At 41.2% G+C, this 26109-nt stretch overlaps 1 protein-coding gene across 1 annotated transcript in view; it reads right to left on the reverse strand.

Annotated features, from left to right (window-relative positions):
• Nucleotides 1-24901, reverse strand: part of LOC127635719 (paralemmin-2-like) — a 197628-nt gene extending 172727 nt beyond the window's left edge. Inside the window, exon 1 of the mRNA XM_052115949.1 lies at nt 24821-24901. Within this exon, the coding sequence (XP_051971909.1) occupies nt 24821-24861 (41 nt within the window). The 5' untranslated portion in view covers nt 24862-24901. The remainder of the gene's footprint in view (nt 1-24820) is intronic.
• Between the last annotated feature and the right edge of the window lie 1208 nt (nt 24902-26109).

Genomic DNA, 26109 nt, shown 5'->3' on the forward strand with positions numbered 1-26109 from the left:
TCTTCGTGATCCATTAGGTAGATATGTTATAATCAGTGGTAGGATGCTCAACAAATATTGTAATCTTGTAAGTGTTTACAAGACCCTAATACAGATGAACCAAATTTCTTTCATAATCTTTTCTAAATTTTGTCTTCCCTTCAAGGTATCCTAATAGTCGCTGGTGACTTTAATTGTACATTAGATCCTAAATTGGATCGTTCCACAGGTATTAACACTTCACATTCGCAAAGTAGGAACATAATTAATCAATACATTAAAGACCTTAATTTAAGCGATGTCTGGAGGCTTCAAAACCCAACAAAGAAAGAATTTTCTTGCTATTCCTCACCTTTCCATACCTACTCCAGAATAGACTATTTTCTTATTTCAAAGGATTTGATTGATTATATATCTAACTGTAAATATAGTAGTATTGGTTTATCGGATCATGCAGCATTATCACTGAAATATACTCTCAGAACCATAATCAAAAGCCCATCTAGATGGCGTCTACATATAAAGTGGCTACATAACCCTGATTTTCTGGATTTTGTTGGAAATCAAATTGACATATTTTTTGAGTTTAATACAAACCAGACGTCCGCTTCAATACGATGGGAGGCATTTAAGGCCTATATTAGGGGGCAAATTATCAGCTTTACTAGTTCTAAGACAAACAAATCTGCCCTTAAAATTATTGAATTGGAACAGAGTATAAAGGATTTAGAAGAAGAAATTTTCAAACAAGATACTCCTGAACTGAGACATAAACTTTTGCTACTTAAAGCAGAATTTAATGACATCTCTACTAGTAAAGCTGCGGCTAATATAACTAGGCTAAAACAAACATATTATGACCAAGGAGAAAAGGCTGGGAGGTTATTGGCATGGCGAATTAAGACTCAACAAAATGAAGGGGGGATTAACAAGATAGAAACTATAGATGGACAGAACACCACGATCCCAACTGAAATTAATAATGCTTTTAGAAAATATTATGAAGATCTTTATAAATCGACACTCCTGCAGAATACCCATCATTATAAAACATTTATGGACGAGCTCCAGATACAGTCATTGTCTGAGGAAGACTCCAAAGTATTGGATCAACCAATTGAAGTAACAGATCTGAATGCAGCCATTAATTGTATGAATAGTGGGAAAGCACCAGGCCCCGATGCTCTACCTATAGACATCTATAAGATCTTTCGTGACAAATTGATAACCCCAATGATTGACATGATAAATGAATCATTCAATATTGGAGAACTTCCCTCTTCCTTGCGTTCAGCCCTCATAACTTTAATTCCTAAGCCAGGGAAAGATCCTACGAAATGTGGCTCTTACAGGCCCATTAGTCTTTTAAATTCTGACACAAAGATAATTGCTAAAGTTTTAGCCAGTAGACTTGATAAGTATTTACCTTTACTGATTGATCCTGATCAAAATGGCTTTGTAAAAGGTAGACAAGCTTTTCATAATATACGGCGTGTGTTAAATGTCATACACTCAACAAAAGGAGTCTCGGATACAGCTTTACTTTCTTTAGATGCCGAGAAGGCTTTTGATAGAGTGGAGTGGGACTATCTTTTTGATACACTCTCTTATTTTGGTATCGGTCCGTATTTTATAAAATGGATAAAAATTTTATATTCAAAACCCACAGCAGAGATATTGACTAATAATATAATTTCTAAATCTTTTCCACTTTCTCGAGGCACACATCAGGGATGCCCCCTTTCGCCGCTCCTTTTTACATTGGCTATTGAGCCATTGGCTATTGCAGTACGAAGAAGTGGAGACATATCAGGGATTACAATTGGCGGTCTTGAAAATAAAATAGCTTTATATGCTGATGACATTATATTATTTCTTTCCAATTTTGTTTTTGTTTTATTTTGTGCCTTCTTTATTGTGCCTAATTAAATCATTTGGATCCTTTTCAAGTTATAAAGTGAATGAGTCAAAATCTATGATCCTATTTCTAAAAGAAACGGAACGTCTCACACCTCCCTTCCAGACCCCCTTTAAAAATGCTCATGAAGATTTTAAATATCTTGGTATTAATATCACCGCAGACATAAAGAATTTGGTTGCCAGTAATTATAATTATACAACTAAATTAATCACTGAATCAATTAATAAATGGTCATCCCTACCAATTTCTCAGATTGGACGTATTAATATATTAAAAATGAATGTTCTCCCAAAATTCGTATATTTATTTCAATCAATCCCTCTGCCCCCACCACATTATTTTTTCTGTAATATGAAGAAGCTGTTTACCAATTTTATTTGGGCAAATCGACGTCCCAGGCTGAGGCTCTCTCTTTTGTATTTACCATATGAAAGGGGAGGGTTGCAGTTGCCTAATCTTAAGTGGTACTACTGGGCAGCTCAGCTAAGAGCAGCAATGTTTTGGTTTGCAAATGATAATTCTATCCCATGGACACGGATTGAGGCGAGTACAACTCAGAAATTGCCTTTGAACCTGTATCTGTATTCAGCACCCCTGCCCAAATTGAAAAAAGCCACTTCCAACCCCTTTGTTAAAAATACTATTGTGGTATGGTATGAAGTTTTGAAACATATTGGACAGATTCCACAATTGTAACAATTTACCCCTATTTGGGGAAACACTATGTTTACACCGGGGACACATGATGGTGGTTTTAAAATCTGGGCATCAAAAGGTTTGAACAAGGTGGCAGATTTATTTAGCAATGAAACTATGCTCAGTTTTCCTAAAAAAAAAAGTTTGATTTGCCTAAAACCCATTTTTTTTAAATATCTTCAAATTAGGAATTTTATCAATAAAACACAGCATTTTTCTCTTCTCTTACCAGAGCTGTCCCCTTTAGAAAGAACTACTTTAAACCACCTTAATGGTGCTAGGCAAGTTTCCTTGTTTTATAAACTGATCTCCACTAACTGTAAAGAAAATACGGAGAAAAAGCGTTTGGCTTGGTGTCAAGATATAAGTGAGAATATAACAGAAGATGAATGGCAGAGTATCTGCTTAAAGGCCCAAACCCAGACAATTAATACCAGGTTTAAACTTCTGCAGTACAAGTGGATAATGAGAGTATACATAACTCCAAAATTGCTTCATAAATTTAATCCCAACATCCCCAATCAATGTATAAAATGCAACTTAGAGATAGGAACTTGATACCATTGCTTATGGAAGTGCCCTCAAGTTCAACTTTATTGGGAAAAGGTTTTGGACTTTTTGTCACTGGTGGTGAAACATAATGTCCCCAAATGTCCTAAACTTTGTATATTTAATATTTTCCCTGTAACTTGCACTCTAACTAACTCTAGTAAGAAAATGTTGACCTTCTGTTTATTACAAGCAAAACTTGTAGTTGCTCGTCATTGGAAAAACACAGAAACCCCTAATTTTAAACAATGGTTACAAGAATTGTCAGGTTGTTTGGCTCTGGAGAAACTTACATATATTGTTAAAGGAAAATCTGGAAAGTTTTTCAAAGTATGGAACCCCTTTATAGAATTTTTGAAGGAAGCTGAACCAAATAGTTTATTTTCGGTGTAACCAGGAATAACATTTACCATGTTATGATACTAATGTACCATTGTCTTGACATTTGTATAGTATAGATGTTGTCCTTTTTTTTTTTTTTTTTTTTTACTTTCCTGTGCTTTTTTTTTTTTTTTACAACGGCAGACAAAGGACATTTGTCATATTTTCCCTCAAGAGTTTCCCACTTTAAACTCGCAAAAGTCTGACGGCTCATGAGCCATACTGGTCGTACAGTACTCCTTCAACATTTGTTGTTTTATTAAGCATTATCTTAATAAAGTAATAAACACATGGAGAAAACAAGATTAACTGACTTTTTTCTTACAACGTGTCACTACAACATCCATCCTTCGGATGAGATGTTAAACCGAGGTCCTGACTCTCTGTGGTCTTTAAAAAATCCCAGAACACTTTTCGAAAAGAGTAAGGGTGTAACCCTGTTGTCCTGGCCAAATTCCCCCCTTTGGCACTTATCAGTCATGGCATCTTAATAATCTCCATCCATTAATTGGCTCTATCACTCCACTCTCTCCTCTTCACCAATTGCTGGAGTGTGGTGAGTGAACTGGTGCACTGCCGTAGCATCATCCAGGTGGATGCTGCACAATGGTGGTGGTTGAGGAGATTCCCTTGTTTACCGTATAAAGCGCTTTGAGTGTATTGTCAGAAAAGCGCTATATAAATGTAACTTTCATTCACTAGTCCAGCAAGACCTCACTGGTGTGATGATAATAATGCTGTCAGTGGTGTGTGAAAATGTCAGAAGTTCTCTCACTGGCTACAAATGTGCTGGGACGGTCATTGCAGATCAGGAAGATCGCAGCTCATCTCATAGCTCACAACAGATGTGTTCTGTGTCCTCCTGTCTTTCCAAGTTCGTTCTTCCAATGTAGCTTGGCAAGACTGGTCTTCATAAGTCCAGTGCAACCTCTGCAATCAAATCAGTCTGATAATGTAATAAAGTAGTTTCAATCTAAGTATCTGAAATGACAGTTGTTTCCATTTTTATTTTTTTTAGGGAAAGTATATATCCTGTATTTCCTTTTTAATGTTATATGACTACCATTTTGTTAATGTTTGTCTTTTTACAGACAGGTTTGATCTAAGTGTTCAATTCTTTGTATGTTAAATGCATATTGTGTGGATATTTAGGGATATAAAACACAGATGTTTGTAATTTCCTTTGGATATGCCAATCATAATCTCTGTGTTTAATGTCAGTTATTCTTCTCCTATTCAGTTAAATTCCTGATTAAAATATGTTCAAGTTTTCCATCTTTTTGAATTTGTGGCTGGTTGTGACCTGATACATTCCACCACTTTGAGAATGAATAATTTATTTACAGGAATATTTTCTTTGATTATTTACTCACCTACATGCCATTCCAATTTGAAAGTAATTTGAAGAATCTTCATGCAGCTATTTTATGATAATTTTATGGTGCTGTCCTATTTGACAGACATAGTTACTATGAACTGCCACTGTATTGAAAAGAACTGTGTAAAGATTTTAAAAACAAAGTGTGGGATGTTGCACAGAAAACATAACAGCATACTGTCAGAAAATGTCAAAGGCAGGACCCAAATGCAGATTGAAAATAAACAGGGAATTTATTAATACAAAATAAAATAAATAAATAAAAAAAACTCCCACAAGAGGGAAAAACAAACATAAACTACCCGGTAGGGGAAAAGGTATCTAGGCTGGGGCAGAGGGTAATGGGGAATAACAGGACCGACCGGACTGGAAATGGGAACAGGGAATAACAAGAACAAATGGAAACATATGTGACCCGTCACGGAAACCAGTGACACAAGTCGGCAGCACAACTTGTGAGCAAAATGAGAAACAAGTGTTTTTTTCCAAAATTGGTGATTTCCGCTTTTTTGCAGAATCTGTTAGTTGAGATCATGAAGAAGCCTCTCCATGTTTGAGATAACAGTATTGGTATATTTAAAAGTGTACATTTTGAGGTTGAAATCGGCTTGTTTTTCGGAGATTCTAGCATGCAGTAGGGGCGTATCATTGTCTGTGTGTATTTCCGTACTGAATAGCCGCCGGCGCTTTTGCCCCCGCCCCCAACAGCGTGGCTACTTATTATGCAGCGCTCTAGCCGGCTCTATCTGATATCAAAATTCAATGAAGATGGACGCCGCAAAGAATGTCGCGAGACGAGCTGAACCGTGGCGTTACAACGAAAATGTTTTGAAGTACTTCTTCGACAAGCCGGATGCTTATGAACAAGCGTTCACTGATTCTGAAGACGATCTGAGCGACGATGAAAGTGGAATGTCACTTTATCAACCAACCACCTGAATTTAGTTTTACATTCTTGTATGAAAAGCACTCAGTGTACATAAGAGTTGCCTATACAGTTTTATCGGTAGATGCTAAGAGACATTTATTTATTACCTGTTTGCAAACTTTTTTTTTCTTTGATGGCACATTTTCCTGACCTTTTGCTCCCCTGTGCTTTACAGGGGAGCTTTACAGGGGTATGGCTTATCTAAATGAGATGTAAATGAGCCCTATTGTCACTCCCAGCAGCAGAGAGAGGTGAGAACTGCACAATCTTTTGAGGCCGTTTTCTACCCTTTTAGCTTTTTTGAGTGCCCACCTTCAAATGGCCACAACTTCTCCAAATATTGTCAGATTTCCATGTGTTACAAATCGTTGGAAAGCTTGGAGACTACACTTTCAGAATATGTGAATAACTCAAAATGCCCCAAAACCGACTTGTGTCCCTACTTTCCGTGATCGGTCACATATAAGCGCACAAGACTGAAGACAAGACAAATTGGCACTGGACAGGAAACACAAGGAGACTAAAATAGGGAGATAAATCAACAGGTTAACAAGACCGGGCAGGTGTGACTAATAAACTAATGATGGGCAAACAAGGAGGCGGGTATGACGTTGCACACAGCGCCCCAACCCAGTTTGGAGGCATCTGTGGTGACCACGATGCATCTGGACACCTGCTGTAGGGGTACTCCTGTCCGCAGAAAACAGAGGTCTGTCCAAGGGTTGAATAACTGACGGCAGAGGGGTGTGAAGATCACACGCTATGTGCCGTGGTGCCATGCCCATCTCACGATTTGAGTCTGATGCCAGTGCTAAAGCGGTCTCATATGTATCAACCCTAGCGGCGCGACCACGGCTGAGGATGCCATATGCCCCAGGAGCCTCTGGAACTGTTTTAGGGGGACCGTGGTGCCTATTTTGAATGATGAAAGACAATTCAGCACTGTCTTTGCACGCTCGTTTGTGAGGTGCGCTATCATTTAGACTGAGTCTAACTCCATGCCGAGAAAAAAGATGCTCTGAACCAGGGAGACGACCCGGCTGGCGATGCAGGCGATTTGGGGAGTTCGGCGGGCGCGGTTTCGCTGGGTAAATCCCCGCAGACCACCCACCCCAGCATGCTCGTTTGCTTCTGTCCGGGCTCGATGTGAGACCAGCTCACCCCATGGCCAGTCTGATGTCTCGTTCAGACCCCCCGAGCTGGATGAAAATATCGGCGCTGCATTGGAGAGTATTGCAGCATCTGATGCTGAGGACTCGACTGGCTGCCAACTTCGGGTCTGCTCGCCTACTCTGAGACTGACGCGCAGATGTCCGGCATGCTTGTCCAGGCTGGGCTGGACCGGAACCCCACCCCAGCCTTCACGGCAAGATGATTGGTTCCTTGGGTCATGCCCCCTCCCCCTCGGTTCCTTTCTTCCTGGAAATGCATGACGAGCTGACAAGTCTTGGAGGGCACCTTTTACTGCCCGAAACCGACCTCCTCGCTCGTCCGCTCTCACTACCCTTGATGGCAGCGCAGTCCACGGATACACAGAGGTCCCCCAAGTGGACAAAGCAGTTGCGGCTGTGCCCGCAAAACTCAGCCACCTGGCAAGATCGCCCAGTAAGAGGCCTGTATGAAGATGTCATTCCCCCCACCGGATGGGGCGCTTATGCTCTGCATGCCATGGTCCTCCTGCAAACCCACTAGGCCAAGGCACTTAAAAAACTGCAATTGGTTAGTCCTGATGTGCTGCAGGAACTGCACTCAGCAACTGACCTCGCCCTCCACTCCACGAAGGTCACAGTGCAGGAACTCGGACAGGTGATGGCCTCCCTCGTGTTCCAGGAATGATATCTGTGGCTGGACCTGGTCAAGATGCAGGATACTGACAAAGCTCACAACTTAGGCGCGATGCGGGGGGTGGCTGCATTGGCGTTTCCTTTAAGGAAGGAAAGCCGTGACCGCAACGTGGCCATGATCATGCTTTCGTAATGAGAACATGAACCATTCATAACTCAGTGTGATCACACCATATACACATGAGGCAGCATATATGACCGTCAGAAGCGGAGAGATATCTACTGCTTCCAGGAACTACACAAAGGTGGAAAGGCATCTTGAAAAAGACCCGTCTTTAAAAAGACGTTCAACGCCAATTTGTATACTCTTTTAGAGGAAATATACTCTCTTAGAGGTCTATTGGCTCTTTTAGGAAACGCTGTCGAAGCGCCCAGGGGCGTGGACTACACTGGCGTGCGGAGAAGGGAGAAAGCGGCTGATAATGTGCTGTAGGATTCAACAGCAATGCTCTTAGAGATGAGTGGAACAGTAGTGAATGTCTCGCTGGCTTGCTGATCACACAACCGCTTGGACCGAAAATAAAGAATCTGACTGAACAGATGCATGATCTCCGCCTTTTATACCCATATGTCTGGGGGCGGGACATGCAAATTCTGTTCACCAATTTGTCATTGGCCTTTTCTCATATTCAGAGGTATCCGACACAACGTCGAGTGAGTGACAGAAGGGGAACCGAGCACTCACACAAAGACATGGGAGTGACATGACCATGATACATACAGATTTGAAACGACAAAGGTAAATTAATAATGACATAAGTTTCATTTTTAGGTCAACTATCCCTTTATGATTGAGCAAAGTTTAAGTCTGAGTTCTGAATGGTATACTTCCCATACTATTCCTACTACTTCTTCCATGCCTGTCTATGGCAGAAATTGTAAGAGCAGTGTAATAGTATGTCATTCTGAACTCAAGTGAGTCACTGGATTTCAGTGATGACCGTCCTGTAGCAAACGAATGCTTGCTGCCACTTAACAAGGGAATTACTACTGCAAGAACACAGTGCGGGCTGTTTGCAGCATGCCTAATTAAATCTGGTTGATGTGAGAAGTATGTGAATGTGAGGGGGTGCAGAGAAATGTAAAGGCTGCAGTAGTCTTAAGTACCCATTCTTTTCACTATCAGCATAACATCTTATTCTGGCCAAGAAGCGCCCACTTAGGAAGAGACCATCTGACCAACGTGTAAGTGAAATGCATGGACCATAATGAAGAAATTTGAGGCAATGTGTGTAGACTCAGATTTTCTGTCTGCTCTGTCAAAAGTATTAAGAAATAATTTCTTCTCAATATAGAAAATTATGTAAATGTAGCAAGTGGGAAATTTAACTCTTACTTTTCTGCATTTTATATTTTTGGTTTAACGTGTTAAAACCCCCTGCAATTAATGCAATTTGCCTTTTTTTTACTTCCTGGGCCTTCACACGGAGAAAGGTGTCCTGAATTGTTCCTGGCAGGCTACTCAGCCTTACAGTCTCCAAATTGGGAGGGCATATGCTTCCTGCCAGGAACAAACCCAGACACCTTTGTACAATGCGTGAAGCTTCACAAATGTTTTTTCCCATTTTCTGTGGCTAAAACAATAACAATAACTCCGAACACATAATTGTACTATAACTTATAAATCCAGCCTTTTTGTAGCAGTACGAATCCTCTTTGGATATCTACGAACAACTTTCTCTGAGAGTGTTGCACTCACTGGATCTCGTATAGTCAAGTTCTCTGTGTTTCCAGTGGTCTTAGGCTCAATGATTTGCATAGAACTGTCTTTGACAAAAGGGAAACTCAATGGTCCACTGTCGTTATCAGTGACACCTGGATTTGGGATCTCTAAGACAACATGCAAGGGAGAGCGTTGTAACACTCCACAATAATATTTAAGTGGAGTTTCACACTATAATGGGATCAAACATCCCGTTTCTATAGATAGGTTATGGTGTAGAAAAAAATATACTCTTCCCAGATGAAACCAATAAACTCAAGTGTATTTACAAACCCAATATAATATTTACAATAACTACAAGACATGAAGTATTTATGTGGAAAGGTGAAGTCCAGAGTGCACAGAGTCAATAAAAGTGATCAGATCAGTCTCACCGGGGTTTTCGTATAGTCCGATGAGCACGATCTTGTGTTGAATGATGATTGACCAAAGTCCTCAGAATAAAAGTAATCCTGGCAGCGAGCCAAATGTATATACTTCCAGAGGATAGGCGACCTCGCGCTTCCAGGTCAGTCAACAGTGTAAATCCAATTGTGAATGAACGATTGGTAGAAATGAGCGTACTCGTGAATGAGCGTTCTCGTAAATGAGCGTTCCCCCCGAAAACCGGCATACCGGTTCCTTAAATAGAAAAGTCACAGATTCTTCCTGTTTACGTGGCGATTAAACACGTGATGCAAATCCACGCGAAGTTCTCGCGTGAACAGAAATCAGGGACAATACACACCAGATGAGGGAATAACAGGTATACAGGGGAAAGCAATATAACTAATAGGCAACAATGACTCAACATAATTAGTTTGATGTCATAAACCACATATATAACATCCCCTTATGTGGCCACGCTACATAGATCCCCCCACCAGCCTTCGGCATAGGAGGAGATCGTCCGTACCAGCGTTTCAGGTTAACCACATTTAAAATATCGGTTTTACATGGGTCTCCCCAACGAACAGTGTAATTTATTGGCCCCATTTTTTTTGTTATTTCAGCTGGTCCCTCCCACTTGGGCGCTAGCTTAGCAGAGTATTTATTCGAGGAAGACGAGAGAGGGTGAGTTTTAACCCAGACTAGATCACCCGGCTGAAACTGCGCATCTTTCCGTCGGGCATTATAGTATCTAGCTTGTCTAGATTGTTGCACCCCTACTCGGTGCTTTACCTCCTCTGCCATTATGTTCTGTCTTTCAATTATATTATATGATGTTTGGTCAGGAGTGGGGTTTTTGAGGATCAACCTCTCTAGTGGACCGTGAAGCTGTCTGCCCAGCATTAATTCAGCCGGAGTTCTCCCTGTTGTTTCTTGGTGTGCTGTGTTGATAGCAAACCTCAGCTCAGGTAACCACTGGTCCCAAGTTTGATGGTATTGTCCCACATATGACGCAATCATAGTTTTTACTGTCCTGTTTATTCTTTCTGTGAGGTTTGTTTGAGGATGATAACTGGTAGTGAGTTTTTGGACGCTTCCCCAGGACCTGCATAGCTCTGACAGTACGTTAGAAGTGAATTGTGCTCCCCGGTCCGAAATTATGTATTTTGGAACCCCCCATCGGGTGAATATTTCTTCCTTGAGAATTTTGACGATCTTCTGTGTTTTACTATCTCTAAGGGGGAACATCTCTACCCATTTGGTGTAATAGTCAACTATGACCAGAAGGTAAGTGTTCTGTTTTTTACTGATAGGAAAAGGTCCCATAAAATCCATCCCGAAGGTGTGACCTGGTTCTGTCACTTGCGTCTGTTGTAAGAATCCGCTGGGTTTTGTATTGTCATGTTTATATTTTTGACAGGTATCGCATCCCTTGACGTACTGCCAGACATCCTTACAGACAGTTGGCCACCACGCCACCTCCAAGAGCCTCAGTAAGGTTTTCAGCCATCCCAGATGTCCTCCCAGCGGGTTATCGTGTACGTAATGCAAGAAACCAGGAATTAATGCCTGAGGAACAACCAGTTGGAATTTATTTCCATTGTTCTTGACAGGAACCCGGCGATATAACACCCCCTGGTGGACCTCAAAGGTAATTTGGTTATCCTGAACCTTTCTGGTTTTTTGGACCAGTTGGAGGAGAGACACCGTATTGTCATGACTTTGTGCTTGTGAGATTTCCTCTAACGTGTGGGGTATGTCAGAGGCACATTTTGATTTTATTATGGCTAGACAGGGCACACTTTCACTTTCAGGAGCTTCACAGACTCGTGACAAGGCATCTGGTCCCAGGTTCAGACATCCTCTTCTGTGATGTACTTGGAAGATGAATTGCTGCAGCCTAAGTGTCCACCGGGTCAGCCGAGAGGAGGTTTTAGGGCAATTGAAGGCCCAAGTTAAGGCAGCATGATCGCTGTAAATGTCGAACTGTCTTCCTTCAAGGTAATGTCTCCATTTTTCCACTACCCAGACTACAGCTAGACACTCTTTTTCAGCCGTCGAATAATTCACTTCAGGTCCACGCAATGTTCCTGATGCGTAAGCTATTACCCGTTCCCTCTCAGGAGTTTGCTGGGTAATAATGGCTCCTAAGCCCACATCACTGGTGTCTGTATGAACCTGGAAAGGTTGATTGAGGTCAGGTTGCATCAATACTGGGGGGTTTTGTAATATTTGTTTGATAGTCTCCAGGCTGGTTTTGCACTCAGGAGTCCAATCCCACTTAACTCTGGTCTTTTCAGGATCGACCTCCACTCCTTTCTCTGAGACTATATGTCCAAGAAACTTCAGCTGCTTCTTAAAGAAGTGACACTTCTTCATGTTCAGTGTAAGCGAAGCTTGGTTTAGTCTTTGCAGAATGGTGTTCAGATGTTGTACATGTTCTGGTAAAGACCTTGAATAGATTATGATGTCATCAATGTAAACGAAACAAAACTTCCCTCTCAACTCTGCTAGGACCTTCTCCATCAGCCTCTGGAAGGTGGCAGCGGCATTCCGTAATCCATATGGCATGGAGCGGAACTGGAATAGACCTTGAGAGGTGATGAAGGCTGTTTTCTCTTTACTACTTTCCTCCATTTCTACCTGCCAGTACCCTGACTGCAAATCCAATGTGCTGAACCAGGAGGCCTTCCATGGATTCTAAGATGTCATGAATGATTGGCATTGGATAGGCGTCAGGTACGGTCTTACTATTAAGCCTCCTATAATCCACACAGAACCTGTAGGAACCATCAGGTTTGGGGACGAGGACTACAGGTGATGACCAAGGAGAGAAAGAAGGCTCGATGATATAGTCTCGTAGCATTTGTTCTACTTGTGCATCAATAATCTTCTTCTTGAACGGTGAGACCCTATAAGCCCTAGATCTCAAGGGCATTTCGTCAGAAAGTATAATTTTGTGCTGTTCCACAGATGTTTTTCCCAAGATTTGAGAGGTGGTACGAGGCCAATTTTCCATCAGCGTTTTTAATTCCTCCTGATTGTCGGAGTCCCATCTGGGAACAACTTGTGTAAGTCAGGAATGGATGAATTCCAGGTTGGAGGTAAGGCATAATATAGACTCACCGCAGCGGTCATGCCTAGGTTTTCAGCCATCAGACGTGAAGACAGCACAGGATTTAGAAGTGCAGTTAGAAATGGATAATAAATATATCCTTTGCCCATTTTCAGTCCATATCTCCATTGTCCCACGTCCACTATGGCTTCAGCGGCTCTCAGGAAGTCCAGACCAGCTATAAGGGGAAAGGCCAGGTGAGCATCCTTCATAATATAGGTGTCCAACCTGCATATCTTGTCATGCCACTCATAACAGACTGTTTTCCTGTTGATCGCCTGGTGCATTTTTCCATCAGCCATAATGAACTGTTGAAGAAGGCCTGGAGGGTCAGGTTTCGCTTCCCCTCCTAACTGTCTCCACAGGCTTTCCTGAATAAGGGTGTATGTGCTCCCTGTATCCAGCACCACCTTCACCTCTTGTCCTTTTATCGTTATTGGCACTACTAGAAGGGATGTCATAGGGTGGGGTTGTGCAATGGATACTCCTGCTAGATTTTTAACCGTATGGCGTTCAGGTGGTCTTTTAGTTGTAGTCTCTTTGCTGTTCAATTTGCCCACTTTCTGCCAGTAATCTTTTGCTCCCATCCAGTCCTTCTCCACCATAGATCCCACCTTCACCAGCTGTTCCACTGATTTCACCGTCCCTCTCAGACAGCCAGCAACCTTTGGGTTGATGTTATTAAGAATTCGGTTCACCATCTCCTCTTCTGTGATAGCTGGCTTCCATTTGAGGCAGAGGGCTCGGTAATCATAGGCAAAATCTCTCAAACGCTGACTGGGTTGCTGCACCAGTGACCTTAACTTGTCCTCCACTTCCGTGAGGTAATCCTCTGGGAGAAATGCAGACATAAAAGCATTTTTGAAAGACTGCCAATCATTGATCTTGTTTTTTTCAGCCTTCCACCAGCTCTGAGCGGGTCCTTTGAGCACTGTACTCAGGGTGCCAACGAGCTCCACACTAGGCAGGGGTCTAATGGCCAGATAATTTTCTACCTGTTCGATGAAATGTAGTACGTCTGATGTGTCTCACGGGATTCTCCGAAGGAAGGAAATTCCAGACGGATAGGGGGTTTCCCACAGAAAGATGGCATACTGGGCATACATGAAGGGTGAGTCATGTTCGGTAATCGAGCTCCAGCAGTGACATCATAGGTAGCGTTTCCTCTGTTAACAGGGGGGACTTTATGTCTTGTAGCTGGTACGGGAGTATTTAAGACATTAGCTGTAGATGGGGAAGAGGCAGGGTAAAAAGGCTGTATTTGAGAACGAGATGGAGTACTGGTGAATCTCAATTTTTTCATTTGATTTTCCCATCTCGCATCTCTCCGTAGGAAACAGTCAACCACCGCTCTCTCCAACTTTTCTACAGACCTCTGGAAATGATCTTCTAAGTCTGCTAAGCCAGCGTCAACTGCCTCCTGGAAACTAGTTTCCCTATTAAGGGAACTATCTACAGACTGTTTTAATTCCTGTTTATTATGTTGTATTTTTGCGTTAAGAGCCAATAAATCCACCTTAAGTTTATCAATCTCCATTTGCATTGTTTGTACAACATCTATATTCACAATCTCTCTTTCAACATCATCATCATCATCCGCATCTTCATCAGAATTATACAAAGAACTTAGTATAGATGCTATTTCATCAGTCGGGTTACGTCTGGTAACAAACTGGCCCGCAGTGAAATCAGCAGCCTGAGTTTCATCAGAGTTACATCTTAAATCATGCACATCAGTCTCAATTTCATCAGTATGTACATTAATTATTCTTCCATTTGCTTGTGTCATTTCCTCCATATTTATGAACACACCAAAAAAACACTATCACCAAAAAGAAACGGCACGTAGTCCCCGTACGGGCCACCACTATGTAACACTCCACAATAATATTTAAGTGGAGTTTCACACTATAATGGGATCAAACATCCCGTTTCTATAGATAGGTTATGGTGTAGAAAAAAATATACTCTTCCCAGATGAAACCAATAAACTCAAGTGTATTTACAAACCCAATATAAGGCTGTCAGATAGGCTGTCAATCACTACTAGAAAAAACTGCTTGTCTTTTTCTGTAAAATCAATGCTGATCCTCTTGCCATGGCCACTCAGGCCATCTCCATGGATGAGGGGTGCCACGGCAGGAGACATTTGAACTGCCAGACAGCAGCAACAACTTCGCACTCTCTCTTCAATGAAGCTATCTAATATTGGCCACCACAATTAGCTATGAGTCAGGGCCTTCATAAGGCAGATTCCTAGGTACACATGGTGTAGCTCATCCAGCAATCTTGATAATGACACGCATTCCCCACAACACCAAGCCTTGGTCCTCTGAGAACTCATGCCTGCGTGTGAAGAATGGTTTCAGACTCTCCTCTGGTACATAGTTGGGCCAGCCGTTCACTGTATAATTCCACACTTTGCATAATGTCGGATCTTTCCGTGTTGCTTGTGCACCCCCCTTACAGACAAAGGAATCTCATCCACCTGGGAAAAGTAGAACACACTTCCTTGTCCCCTGATACAGTCTGTACCCACGGTTGGCAGTCTGTACATTGCATCGGCATTCATGTGGTCAACTGATCTGCGGTACTCAATGTCATAATTATAAGCCATCAGCACTAATGCCCAATGCTGCATTCTAAGAGCTGCCAAGGTTGGTATTGCTGCCTTTGGTCCGAGGATTGCCAGCAAATGCTTGAGGTCAATTATGAGTGTGAATTTATATTACTTTTTTACCCCATAGATGATAGACAATGCTTCACATTCTATTTCAGCATACTTTATCTTGGTCTCAGTCAGTGTGCGAGATGCGAATGCTGTGGGGTGTTCTTCACCATTTTTCATAATGTGCGAGATCACAGAACCCACCCCATAAAGTGAGGCATCGCATGCTAATTTTAGGGGTCGGTTGCCATCATAATGCATCAGCACTGTGCTACCAAGCAACAGCTGTTTAGCCTCCTCAAAAGCCATATCACACGCAGCAGTCCAGCTCCACAGTTGCTTCTGCTTTAGCAAATTGTGTAAAGGCTGCAGCCGGCAGGACAGATTTTGCAAAAACCAACCATAATAATTCAGGAGGCCCAAAAAATACCGAAGCTCATTGACATTGTTTGGTTTTGGGGCATTAACCATCGCTGCCACCATTTCCTCAGCTGGGTGCAGACCCTCTTTGTCGTTGTGGTGCCCAAAATACTCAACGCTGCTTTGCATGACTGACAATTTGAAAGTTTTACTCTAAGTCCGTACCTCTCCAGTCTGGAAAGCACTTAATTCAGTCTCCTGATGTCTCTAACCGAATGTTTTACAGCACATCTGTAACATTTATTGTTATCTTCTTTTCTCAAATCTCTCTTCTGGTATTTTCCTTTTTCAAGATCCTCTCACCCCTTAAACTTCCCTTTTCCTCTCCTATGAAAAAGTTTTGCTTCATTCACTGACTGTAAATCCTTTGTCTTACCTGCAATTTCCAGAAAAACTGCACAAGCTGTGCTCTAAAGAGACACAAAGGAATTTCCCTCCTTCTGGAGAAAGAGAGACCACGATTTTCTAACCTCACCATTTGGCCATGGTAGAGTAAGATTAACTTCGATTTGTTCCAGTCGTGTAGTATACTTATTACAACCGGTTCATTTCATTTTCACTGCGAGACAACAGTGAATTTATTTAGAAAACGGAAAAGGCTCAACACAACAGTAATTCAAATGGACAACCCTGCTGAAATCACACAGGATTTCCCAAGTAAGGCTTGATATCTGGGCAGATTTAGTTAGAAACTGTGAATTTTCTTATAAAACTAAATCATATATTTGATTGCTGAATGTTTGATGTTTTGTTACATTTGTATGTTTTAACTACGATCGCTGATTGCTGTGTTGATTTATGAGATCGTCATTTTTGGGGAAATGTTATTTTATTTAGTGATCTGAATTAACTATTCAAATCGCGCTGTTACCAGCATGTATCCTCTGTTAAATTGCATGAACCCCTGTTTGTTCGCTCTCTCTCTCACACACACACTGAAATTCACGGAGCGAGCAGCAACGTGGTTTATGTACGAATCAGGCTGGTGTTTTTCAAATTCTCCCGCCTGTTTCGTTCAGTTCCTTTGTGTGTCTGCTCATTATCACCCACATAATCTGATCTGATCCAGCCATCTTTCTTTCCCTACACATTCAAATAATCGTTGGCTCCACACATCAAGAACTCCTGTATTACTTCAGTATTGTTAAATTGTTGTTGTTAGAAGCCAACTGTAACCAGATTACTGTTGGATTTGTATGGCAATAATTCGACTAGCTTCTTCCCTTTTTGATTATTTTGATTGTCAATCAAAATACTCAATCTACAAAACCGTGTGAGTAGGACCCAGCGTGTGCGCAGTAGAGACCCATATATGATATAATTTTATACTAAATTAATTATATAGTTTTTATATTTGTATTACATTTAAGTAAAATTGTAATTTTACAATTATTTAAAACAATATTGCAAAAGTGTATCTGTAGACAGCTACACTGTCATTTGAACATTGAACAACACTGATTCAGTGAGTTCAGTAAGCATAGCCACATGCATTGTATCATAATATACAGGACAAGTCCCTTTTTTACTTATTTTTACTATTTTTAAGTGAATAACTAATTTACTTGTCCAAGTAAAAAAGTTAGTTGTCCAGTATATTATGATATGTTGTCACAATCCACAAAAATGTATTAATTAACAATTAATTATTGTTGATTCCAGCTTCAATAGCACAACAAATAATAACACAAACTAATTTGTTAACTATGTAAGTAATTTTTTAAGACTAGTGAACCATCAATAAAAAAGTAAACAGCAGTAAAAACAGTAATGAATAGAAATAGATAAAAAAGAATAGAACAAAAAATACAAAATAAGGAAACAGTGCTTTTTTATCAACTTTAAAAAAATGTAACAGCAGTTTCAAGTATTCAAGTAAACATTCAGAATGAAATGTGATATGATATTACTACTGTTCTTCACTGTATGATTATAATACTTTTTATAAGTTACTAAAGTTATACAGTCAAGAGCAGTGGTTTTCTCATTTTCTTGTTATGGTTGTTTGATTAATATAATCACACACTAGATGGCAGCAGGTCTATTAGCTTACTGTACATTTACACTTTAAACGCCGACAGTTTGATACAAATCCACTTATGCACTCTGGATTATTATTAAGAACATTAACTTTGGGACTTCCGGTGTAGCGATGTAGGAGAACGCAGCAGAACAGACGGTCTCCCGATTATTTCCCTTTATATATACACCTTATGCAGTGAATTTCACTTTAATATACAGTATAAACCCGATTAAACAACCAGGGAAGAGGTTACAAACTAATCTATGCACAATGAGTAACCATAAACAGAGAACTGCTGCGTCGCAGTCGAAAAAGGCTAGCATCCCTAGCAAACTACCGAGCCTGGCGGCTGCTTCTTCTCAAGATAAAAATCAGGATACGGAGGGAAACTTTGACGATTCTCTGTCCATGACGCAACTTATTTCTGAACTAGCTAAACAATGAGAAATTATCAAGGAGGACATGTCTGCCCTGATACTAAACTCTGTAAACCACTTAAATCTTCATGGATGCTTTACGCGACACGGTGAACTCTTGTCGACTGAAACCATAGCAGGTGAAAACTTTGAGCGTCTCGTTGTGGCTGAATCTACAATCAGCACTCTCAAAGCGCAAAACAGTTTTCTACAGGAACGTCTAGATGATCTGGAAAATAGGTAGTGCAGATCTAATCTGCGTATCCTGAAGGGAGCGAGGATGGTAAAGACCCCACCGTAATTGTTTTAGAGCTGCTGGCTGAAGCAATAGCTGAGGTGTTCACAAGCCCACCACCGCTGGACAGAGCGCACCGCTCTCTCGGACCCAAACCTATAGTGGGTAAGCCGGCGCGAGCCTTTGTGCTGTGTTTTCACCGTTATCGTGACCAGGAGCTTGCCTTTAGGTGGGCCAGACAGCATGAGGAGAAATTTAAGGGGAATACACTGAGTATCTATCCTGATCTGAGCACCGCCCTTGCTAAAAAAACGTGCCACGTTTAACCCGGTGAAACAAGCTCTGTATCAGGAGAGCATTCGGTTTCATCTGCTGTACCCCGCACACCTCAAAGTTATGTTCAAGGGAGAGAACCTCATCTTCGAGACCCCGGACGAAGCAAATGGTTTTTATGAGAAACAGGTGCATGCGCAGAAGGAAATGTGAGACTGGATCTAAACTGACCGGTCCGGTCCATCCCAGAGATTTCTACATAAAAGAGACAAGTAATGTATACTGTTACTAACTAGGGGAATGCTCATGACAAAAACTATTCTGGAGTTCTTGGAGTTCATTGTTTTTTTCCCCAATGAGCATGGACTGTTCGCGGTGTACAAGAATTTTGGACAATATTTCTCAGAGGTACTACTTTGTGGGTCTTAATACCAAATGATTAAATTCTCTAATTTAGATACATCTATTCAATATTCGTTACTTCTTATAGTTAAGGTTTTTAAGTTCACTGTTATATGTTTCATAATCGGGAGATTTCCAAAGGATAATAGATTATTGTAATAATGAGAGAGTCAATATGTCGGGAGCATAATGGTACAGCGATACGGGGGGTTAAGATCTGTAGATTTTTTTTTCTTATAATGTTTGCATTATTTTGCCTTTCTTACTGGGTGCATATTGATGGTTTTGGTTTAGACTTTGCAACTGTATGCAACAAGCATATCTATATTGATAGGAACAACACTCAGTTTAAGATTTATATCCACTACACTTTGTATGACCAATAATTTATAACCAAGAGATATATTATGGGATTCACTAAAAATATTTCATAGAACATATCGGGATGTAACCATATAATCAAACATAAGAAAATCCTCTCCTATCTTAAGCGAAACAGATCAGACATAGCTATGCTGCTAGAAACACACCTGAGTGTTGAGGAATCTGAGAAATTCAAAAGGGGGTGGATTGATAAGGTATATTCAAGTTTATTCAGTAGAGGTAGGGGTGTCGCTATTTTGATCAGGAAGGGTTTAGACTTCTGTGAGAAATATAAATTGTACATGCTGTCTTTAGTTTGACATCTAACTCTGTATGTATGTGTGCGAATCACAGAATCACACCACACGCATGAAGAGTCCATGACCTTCATAGATGCTGTTAGTTTCTCTTGTCTTATCCTCTTTTGGAATGTTCTGCGCTCCAACGAGCACATATTCCTTTCCTTGAGCTATATATCTCAGTTGGACATAACAAATATCTAGGACTGCTTGACCTCATATGATTACCGTTCCTGTGCTATTCTGGTCAACATTTATTGTCCTTGGCTGTCTCACAAGTCTTGCTATCACTATACTATTGGCTGTTGGTTGTTCTTTGTTCTATGAAAGGTATAAATATTATGTTTGCCTTAATAAACTTTGAGTAGATTGAATAGAAGCAACTGTGTTTTGTCGTTCTTTCTTCTCCCTTCATGAAGTCTTCAGATACGCAGACTCCTGACTGCACTTACCTGGGCATGCACTAAAAGGGGCCAAGGAATTATTGATGGTAGAAGTGTTGTGTTCATTATTTGAATGTGTAAGTGTTGATAGTAGAACTACAACGAGATCCAAGTTTTATTCCTAACAGTTTCGGGGCTCGTCCGGGATACCTCACAAACAGGTAAGGTCAATTTTTGGACAAATTTATGTTGACCTGTTTGTTGGGGTATCTTGGTGTAGTGTGCATTTGGTGGACTCCCTAAAAAAATGGAATTACACCATCAAGTGTAACTGAACTCTCTCTCCCTTTGAGATACTAATGGGTAGACCTTTCCCGACCCCGTGGGTCAAAGGTTGCGCTGGCTTTCTCTCCACAGGTGACACGGAGATGGTGATCGAGGAATACGTGGATTCTCTAAATAAAACATTGGCATTAATGATAAGTCATATTATCCATACCCTATAACTTAACATGCCATGAACGAAGAGAAGGTAGTGACCCAGTAGGTAACATAGCATGGGATGCTTTTAAGGCTTTCCTGTGGGGAAGACTTATCCAAAACTGCTCGTTACGTAAACGCCTGGAATGTGAAAAACTAAAAATCTAAATTAGAGGAAAAGATTAGGATACTGAAAAAACAACACATTAATCACCCAGACCCTGTAACTTTAAACAAATTAAACAGTTTGAAATTGGAACTAAATGACATAATACAGAAAAAAGCTGAATTTGTTCTATTTTGCAAAAAACTAAATTATTATGAAAAAGGTGAGAGAGCAGGTAAATACTTGGCACATAGGGTTAAACAGCTTAGTACTCAAAACTTAATTCATTCTACTCTTGATGATAAAAATAAATTGATTATTGATGGGAGGGAAATTAATAAGGTTTTAAAACAATTTTATCAAGATTTATATACATCGCAAGAGGAAGTATCTGTAGAACAGTATGACCCATTCTTCACTCCCTTACAGAATCCATGTCTATCTACACAAGACAGGGACTCATTAGAAGGTGACAACACATTAGAAAAGATTAAGGATGCCATCCAGGACCTCAAACCAGGTTGCGCACCCGGGGAGGATGGCTTTCCGTCTGACTTTTAGAAAAAGTTTTCAAAGGTGCTAGCTCCTAAATTGCTTTATATCTTTCAGAATGCTCTGGTAAAGGGTAAACTTCCAGAGAGTATGAGAACCAGCATAATCACCCACATTCATAAGAACGGGAAAGACTCTCAACAATGTGCAAATTACAGACCCATTTCACTTAATGTTGATGGGAAAATACTGGGCAAAAATACTTGCCAAAAATTTGATAATTTATTACCTACTTCTATACATCCAGATCAAGTTGGTTCATTAGGGCTAGATCCTCAGCAGACAATATGAGAAGATTATTATACCTTATGTGGAGCTCTAGAAATAGCATGGACCCTGTCATGGCTTTCTCCTTAGATGTGGAGAAGGCCTTTGACAGGGTTGAATGGGGATTCTTATTTCAAACATTAAAAAGATTAGGCTTTGGGCCATTGTTTACCAAATGGATAAAATTACTGTATACCGAGCCAACTGCATCGGTACTATGTAATAGTGTAGTGTTATCGCAATTTGATCTACATAGGGCACAAATTAGGGGTGTCCAATCTCCCCTCTTATTTTCGCATTGGTCTTAGAGCCATTATCTATAGCAGTACGTAATAATCCAAATATTAAAAGGTATCATAGCAGGCCAGCAGGAGCATAAGGTATATCTATATGCTGATGATATATTACTTGTCTCCAGTAACCCAAAAACGACAGTACCCACAATGTGTTCCTTAATCGAATGTTTCTCCAAGATATCTGGCTATAAAATCAATTGGACTAAGTCAGAAGTAATGCCCTTATCTAATAACTGATAACAGGGAAGCGGTGTCCATTTAAGTGGGTCTTATCAGGCATGGTCTACTTGGGAATTAAATTTGTACCAGGATTGGAGAAAATAATGCTGACTAGCTTTCAACCAGTTATTCTGGGTGTCCAAAATTTATTATAGAATTGGAGTAAAGTTACAATGTCTATTCTGGGTTGAATTAATCTAGTCATAATGATAATTGCTCCCAAAATTAATTATTTATTATACATGTTTCCCCTTACATTAACTTTATCACTTTTAAAGGAGTACAATAAATGTGTAAACCCCTTTTTAATTGTACGAAATTGTACTCTGCTAAAGACTCTGGTGGGCTTTTTCTTCCCAGAATTGACTGGAATCATTGGTCCTTCTCGCTCTCGCAGCTGGCTAAAAACAAAATGGCAGTCAACTAAGCCCCCACATGGGTGTGTGGAGCAGAGGGGGCGGGGCCAGGTCAGAATATCACGCGCCCGGTCCCCAATAACCGGGAAGGAGGAAGGATGCCCGTTGCAGAGTACTCGACACTGCCGTCCACCCTGGGGAGCGCCGCTGCCATCTGCCGGGTGACAGAGTAGCCCGACCGCCCGGATGCGGGGAACAGCCGTCGTCCGCGGGGCAAGTGGGGACTGGATACCCCGACCGCCTGGAGCAAGGGAGCCGCTGCTGGGGGGCGGAGGAGTGCCCTGCCGTCCCCAGAGACGTGGAGGGGTCGAGGGAGACCGCCGTCCACGAGGGGAGGAGGGAAGAAACGCCCCGACTGCCCGGAGCGGTAGGGCTGCTGCCAGGGTCGTAGGAGTGTCTTCATTTGCTGCCAGAATAGCGGAGGGACGTTCTGCCCGCTGGGGGTCGAAGGTTTGTCTCCGGTACACCCGGGGTTGGAGCAGCTGTCGTCCGCCTGAGTGTGGAGTGTTCGAGGACCACGCGACGGTACATCAGAGAACCGGTGAGTGAGCTTTTTCTCTCTCTCCTCTCTCTCTCTCTCTGTCACACCGTTTTGGCCTTTTCCCTCGCCTGTTTTTTTTTTGTTGTTGGTGTCTTCCCCTCCTGTCTCCTCCCAGGGTGAGGAAGGCGGGGATGACCACGCGGGATGCAAGATACACCCCGCCCTAGGGATGGGGGGGTGTACGTCATGCCGGTGGCACCCTGGCCTGAGATAACGCTGGGGGGAGTGTGGAGCGGAGGGGGCGGGGCCGGGCCGGGTCGGAATATCGCGCCCGGTCCCCAATCGGCACGATGAGGCGCGCGAGGGATAAAGGCAGCCGGTGACAATGGTTCGAGAGAGAGAGAATTACGGGCATGTCCGTGTTTATCTTTGTGCTTTTGGTTTGAGTTTAATTAAATTATCATTTATATTGACAAGCTGGTTCTCGCCTCCTCCTTGCCCATCCTTTAACCGTGTTACAGGGTGCATTTTGAAAAATAACTAATTACCCCTTTTTCAGCGGAGGCCTTCTTGACACAGCTTGCTCAACCAATACCAGACCAAAATCCCGTTCTTAGATTTTCTAAATATTATTGTTGACTGATGTTCATGTTCAAAAAAGCAAAAAAAAAAAGAATATTAACTTTGGAATATGTGGCACAGGCTTAGACAATATCACAACAATAGCTGGTTATTTTTTTTGTTATTGAAATTCTAATCAGGCTAGTTGTCTGGCCGAAATCAAAAACAAGCATTAATGTTGAGCCCCGATTGCAAATATATTCTAATAACTAATAACAACAGCCCTATTATTATTACAAGTAATATTTGGGAATATTTACAATAAGTAATATTTTTAAGTGGCATTGCTATGGGATCTTGTTAATTTTTTTTTTTTTCAATTTTCTGTGTGAAGTCACGTTAACAAAAGCCTTTGAATGAGTGCCTGAGAATTAAAATATGGTAAAAGGCTCTCATCTCAGCTTCTGTCCACAAAAAAACTAGATAAAGTGAATTTATAGCACTGTAAATACAATTGAATGCAACACATACATTATTCTTTGCATGAGAATAGATTCGTGGAGGGAGCACAGAGAAAGCCACCTCACGCACTTAGAAAGACATGTTGTTTTTGCATTATTTCACGGAATGCATTCTTTTCAAGCTCATAATACTGAATACAGACAAGCTTACAACTTGAGTATCATTCTCTTGCCATGGTGCCGGAGATTCACTAGCGGTGGACCATGAAGCACTGGTACACAGCTGCATTGGCGACTCTTTATTTTTTTAAAGGGTCAACATCTTAAAACACCAAGACCTTAGACTGTCCATTATCGTTACCAGAGTAAGCTGACTCATTTGGATCTTGTCCTTGCAACTGTATATTAATTTATATTTAAATTTAATTGGCAATGACACATTACATGCATGTCACATGCTGTACTCACGCACACATGCACAGATGCTGGAATCAATAACTGCAGCTGCAGCATCATCACCCGTATGCTGCCCTCGTATGCTGCCCTCGTTGCCATGGCAACGCTCATGATGTCCAACCCTAGTGAGTTAGGGTGAGGAAAAAATGGAAGTACTCACTCATATGCTAGGCCTTTCCTAGGGAGAGGTGTGCCCATCATGGCAGCGGCACCACTCTCTCTCTCTCTCTCTCTCTCTCTCTCTCTCTCTCTCTCTCTGTGTCTTTCCTCGCGCTTGGTCTTTCTCTCAGCCGCTGTTGCTGCTTCAACTTGGAAATAACGGATATTCTCCACCTTTCCTGAGAAATCTGATGGATGCTGGGTGGAAGCTGAGGGTTTGGTCTGCTCTGTCTAGGCTGCAGTGGAAGAGAGAGATAGAGAGAGGAGGGACGGTCACATTTGTTTAACGGCTGTTTTCATTGGAAGAGAATATGCCTGCCTTTAATCTTTAATTTAACACAGTAATGTCACAGTAATATCACAGTAATGCTCATTATTGACATAAGCAAATCTACAAGTCTCAAGACATTTATCAAAGCTGTCATATTACAATGAACCTTTGATTTATGCATTATACAACAGTTACTTCTGATCCTGTTCAGATTGGACAAGCAGTGTTCTGATATTTTGGTATAACTACACTGGGACGTGTATTCAATGTTTGTATTACTCTGCTTGTCTGTGTTCATGGTGTTTCAGACAGGTTGTGAGTCTGTGTGTTGCTCAGTGACACAATAGTTGGTGCTACTTTGGCATACATTGAAACTATTTTTGCTAGTGGTGCAAAATAGAATAATAACTGACTGTACAGTGTATAATATTAGCATCAACAAAATTGCGTGTAACATTATGATAATATCACAAATTACGAATTAGATTACCGGCAGCCTCATGCTTATCTACCATGCTTTTGCTTAATTGATAACAATATTAATTTAAAGCATATGTTAAGTCGTAGTTATGATAATTCCGATAACATTAGAAGGCAGTGTAAATATAGTATAAAAGTGCTGTGCGTAGTTTTTAAAAATACTTTATCCTATCCCAGGATGGCTCATTTTGCCTGCCTGGGATGGTGCAGACATTACCAACATGATCACATGGGAAATCCACATAATCTTTCTGAATGTTCAGGTTCCCTGAAATCAATAAATTCTACTGTATTACTGACAAACGACATCCCCATCAGACATTTTTGCATCAGTTCAGACGAGATCACGTTTCTCTCTGTCCAAACAGTGGATATTTCAACAACACTTCCAGCTTCGGCCTCTTGAAGCAGTGGTTTGAATTTCAGTAAGTACAGACAGACTTCAGCAGCAGATCTTTTTTAATTAACTGTGAAATAATTTTGGACATTACAAACTGCAGCTTGATTGTGTTGTAGATTATTGTGAAGAAAGGCATAAT

The sequence above is a fragment of the Xyrauchen texanus genome, chromosome 43 (assembly GCF_025860055.1).
Source record: "Xyrauchen texanus isolate HMW12.3.18 chromosome 43, RBS_HiC_50CHRs, whole genome shotgun sequence".
In the NCBI taxonomy this organism is placed as follows: Eukaryota; Metazoa; Chordata; class Actinopteri; order Cypriniformes; family Catostomidae; genus Xyrauchen; species Xyrauchen texanus.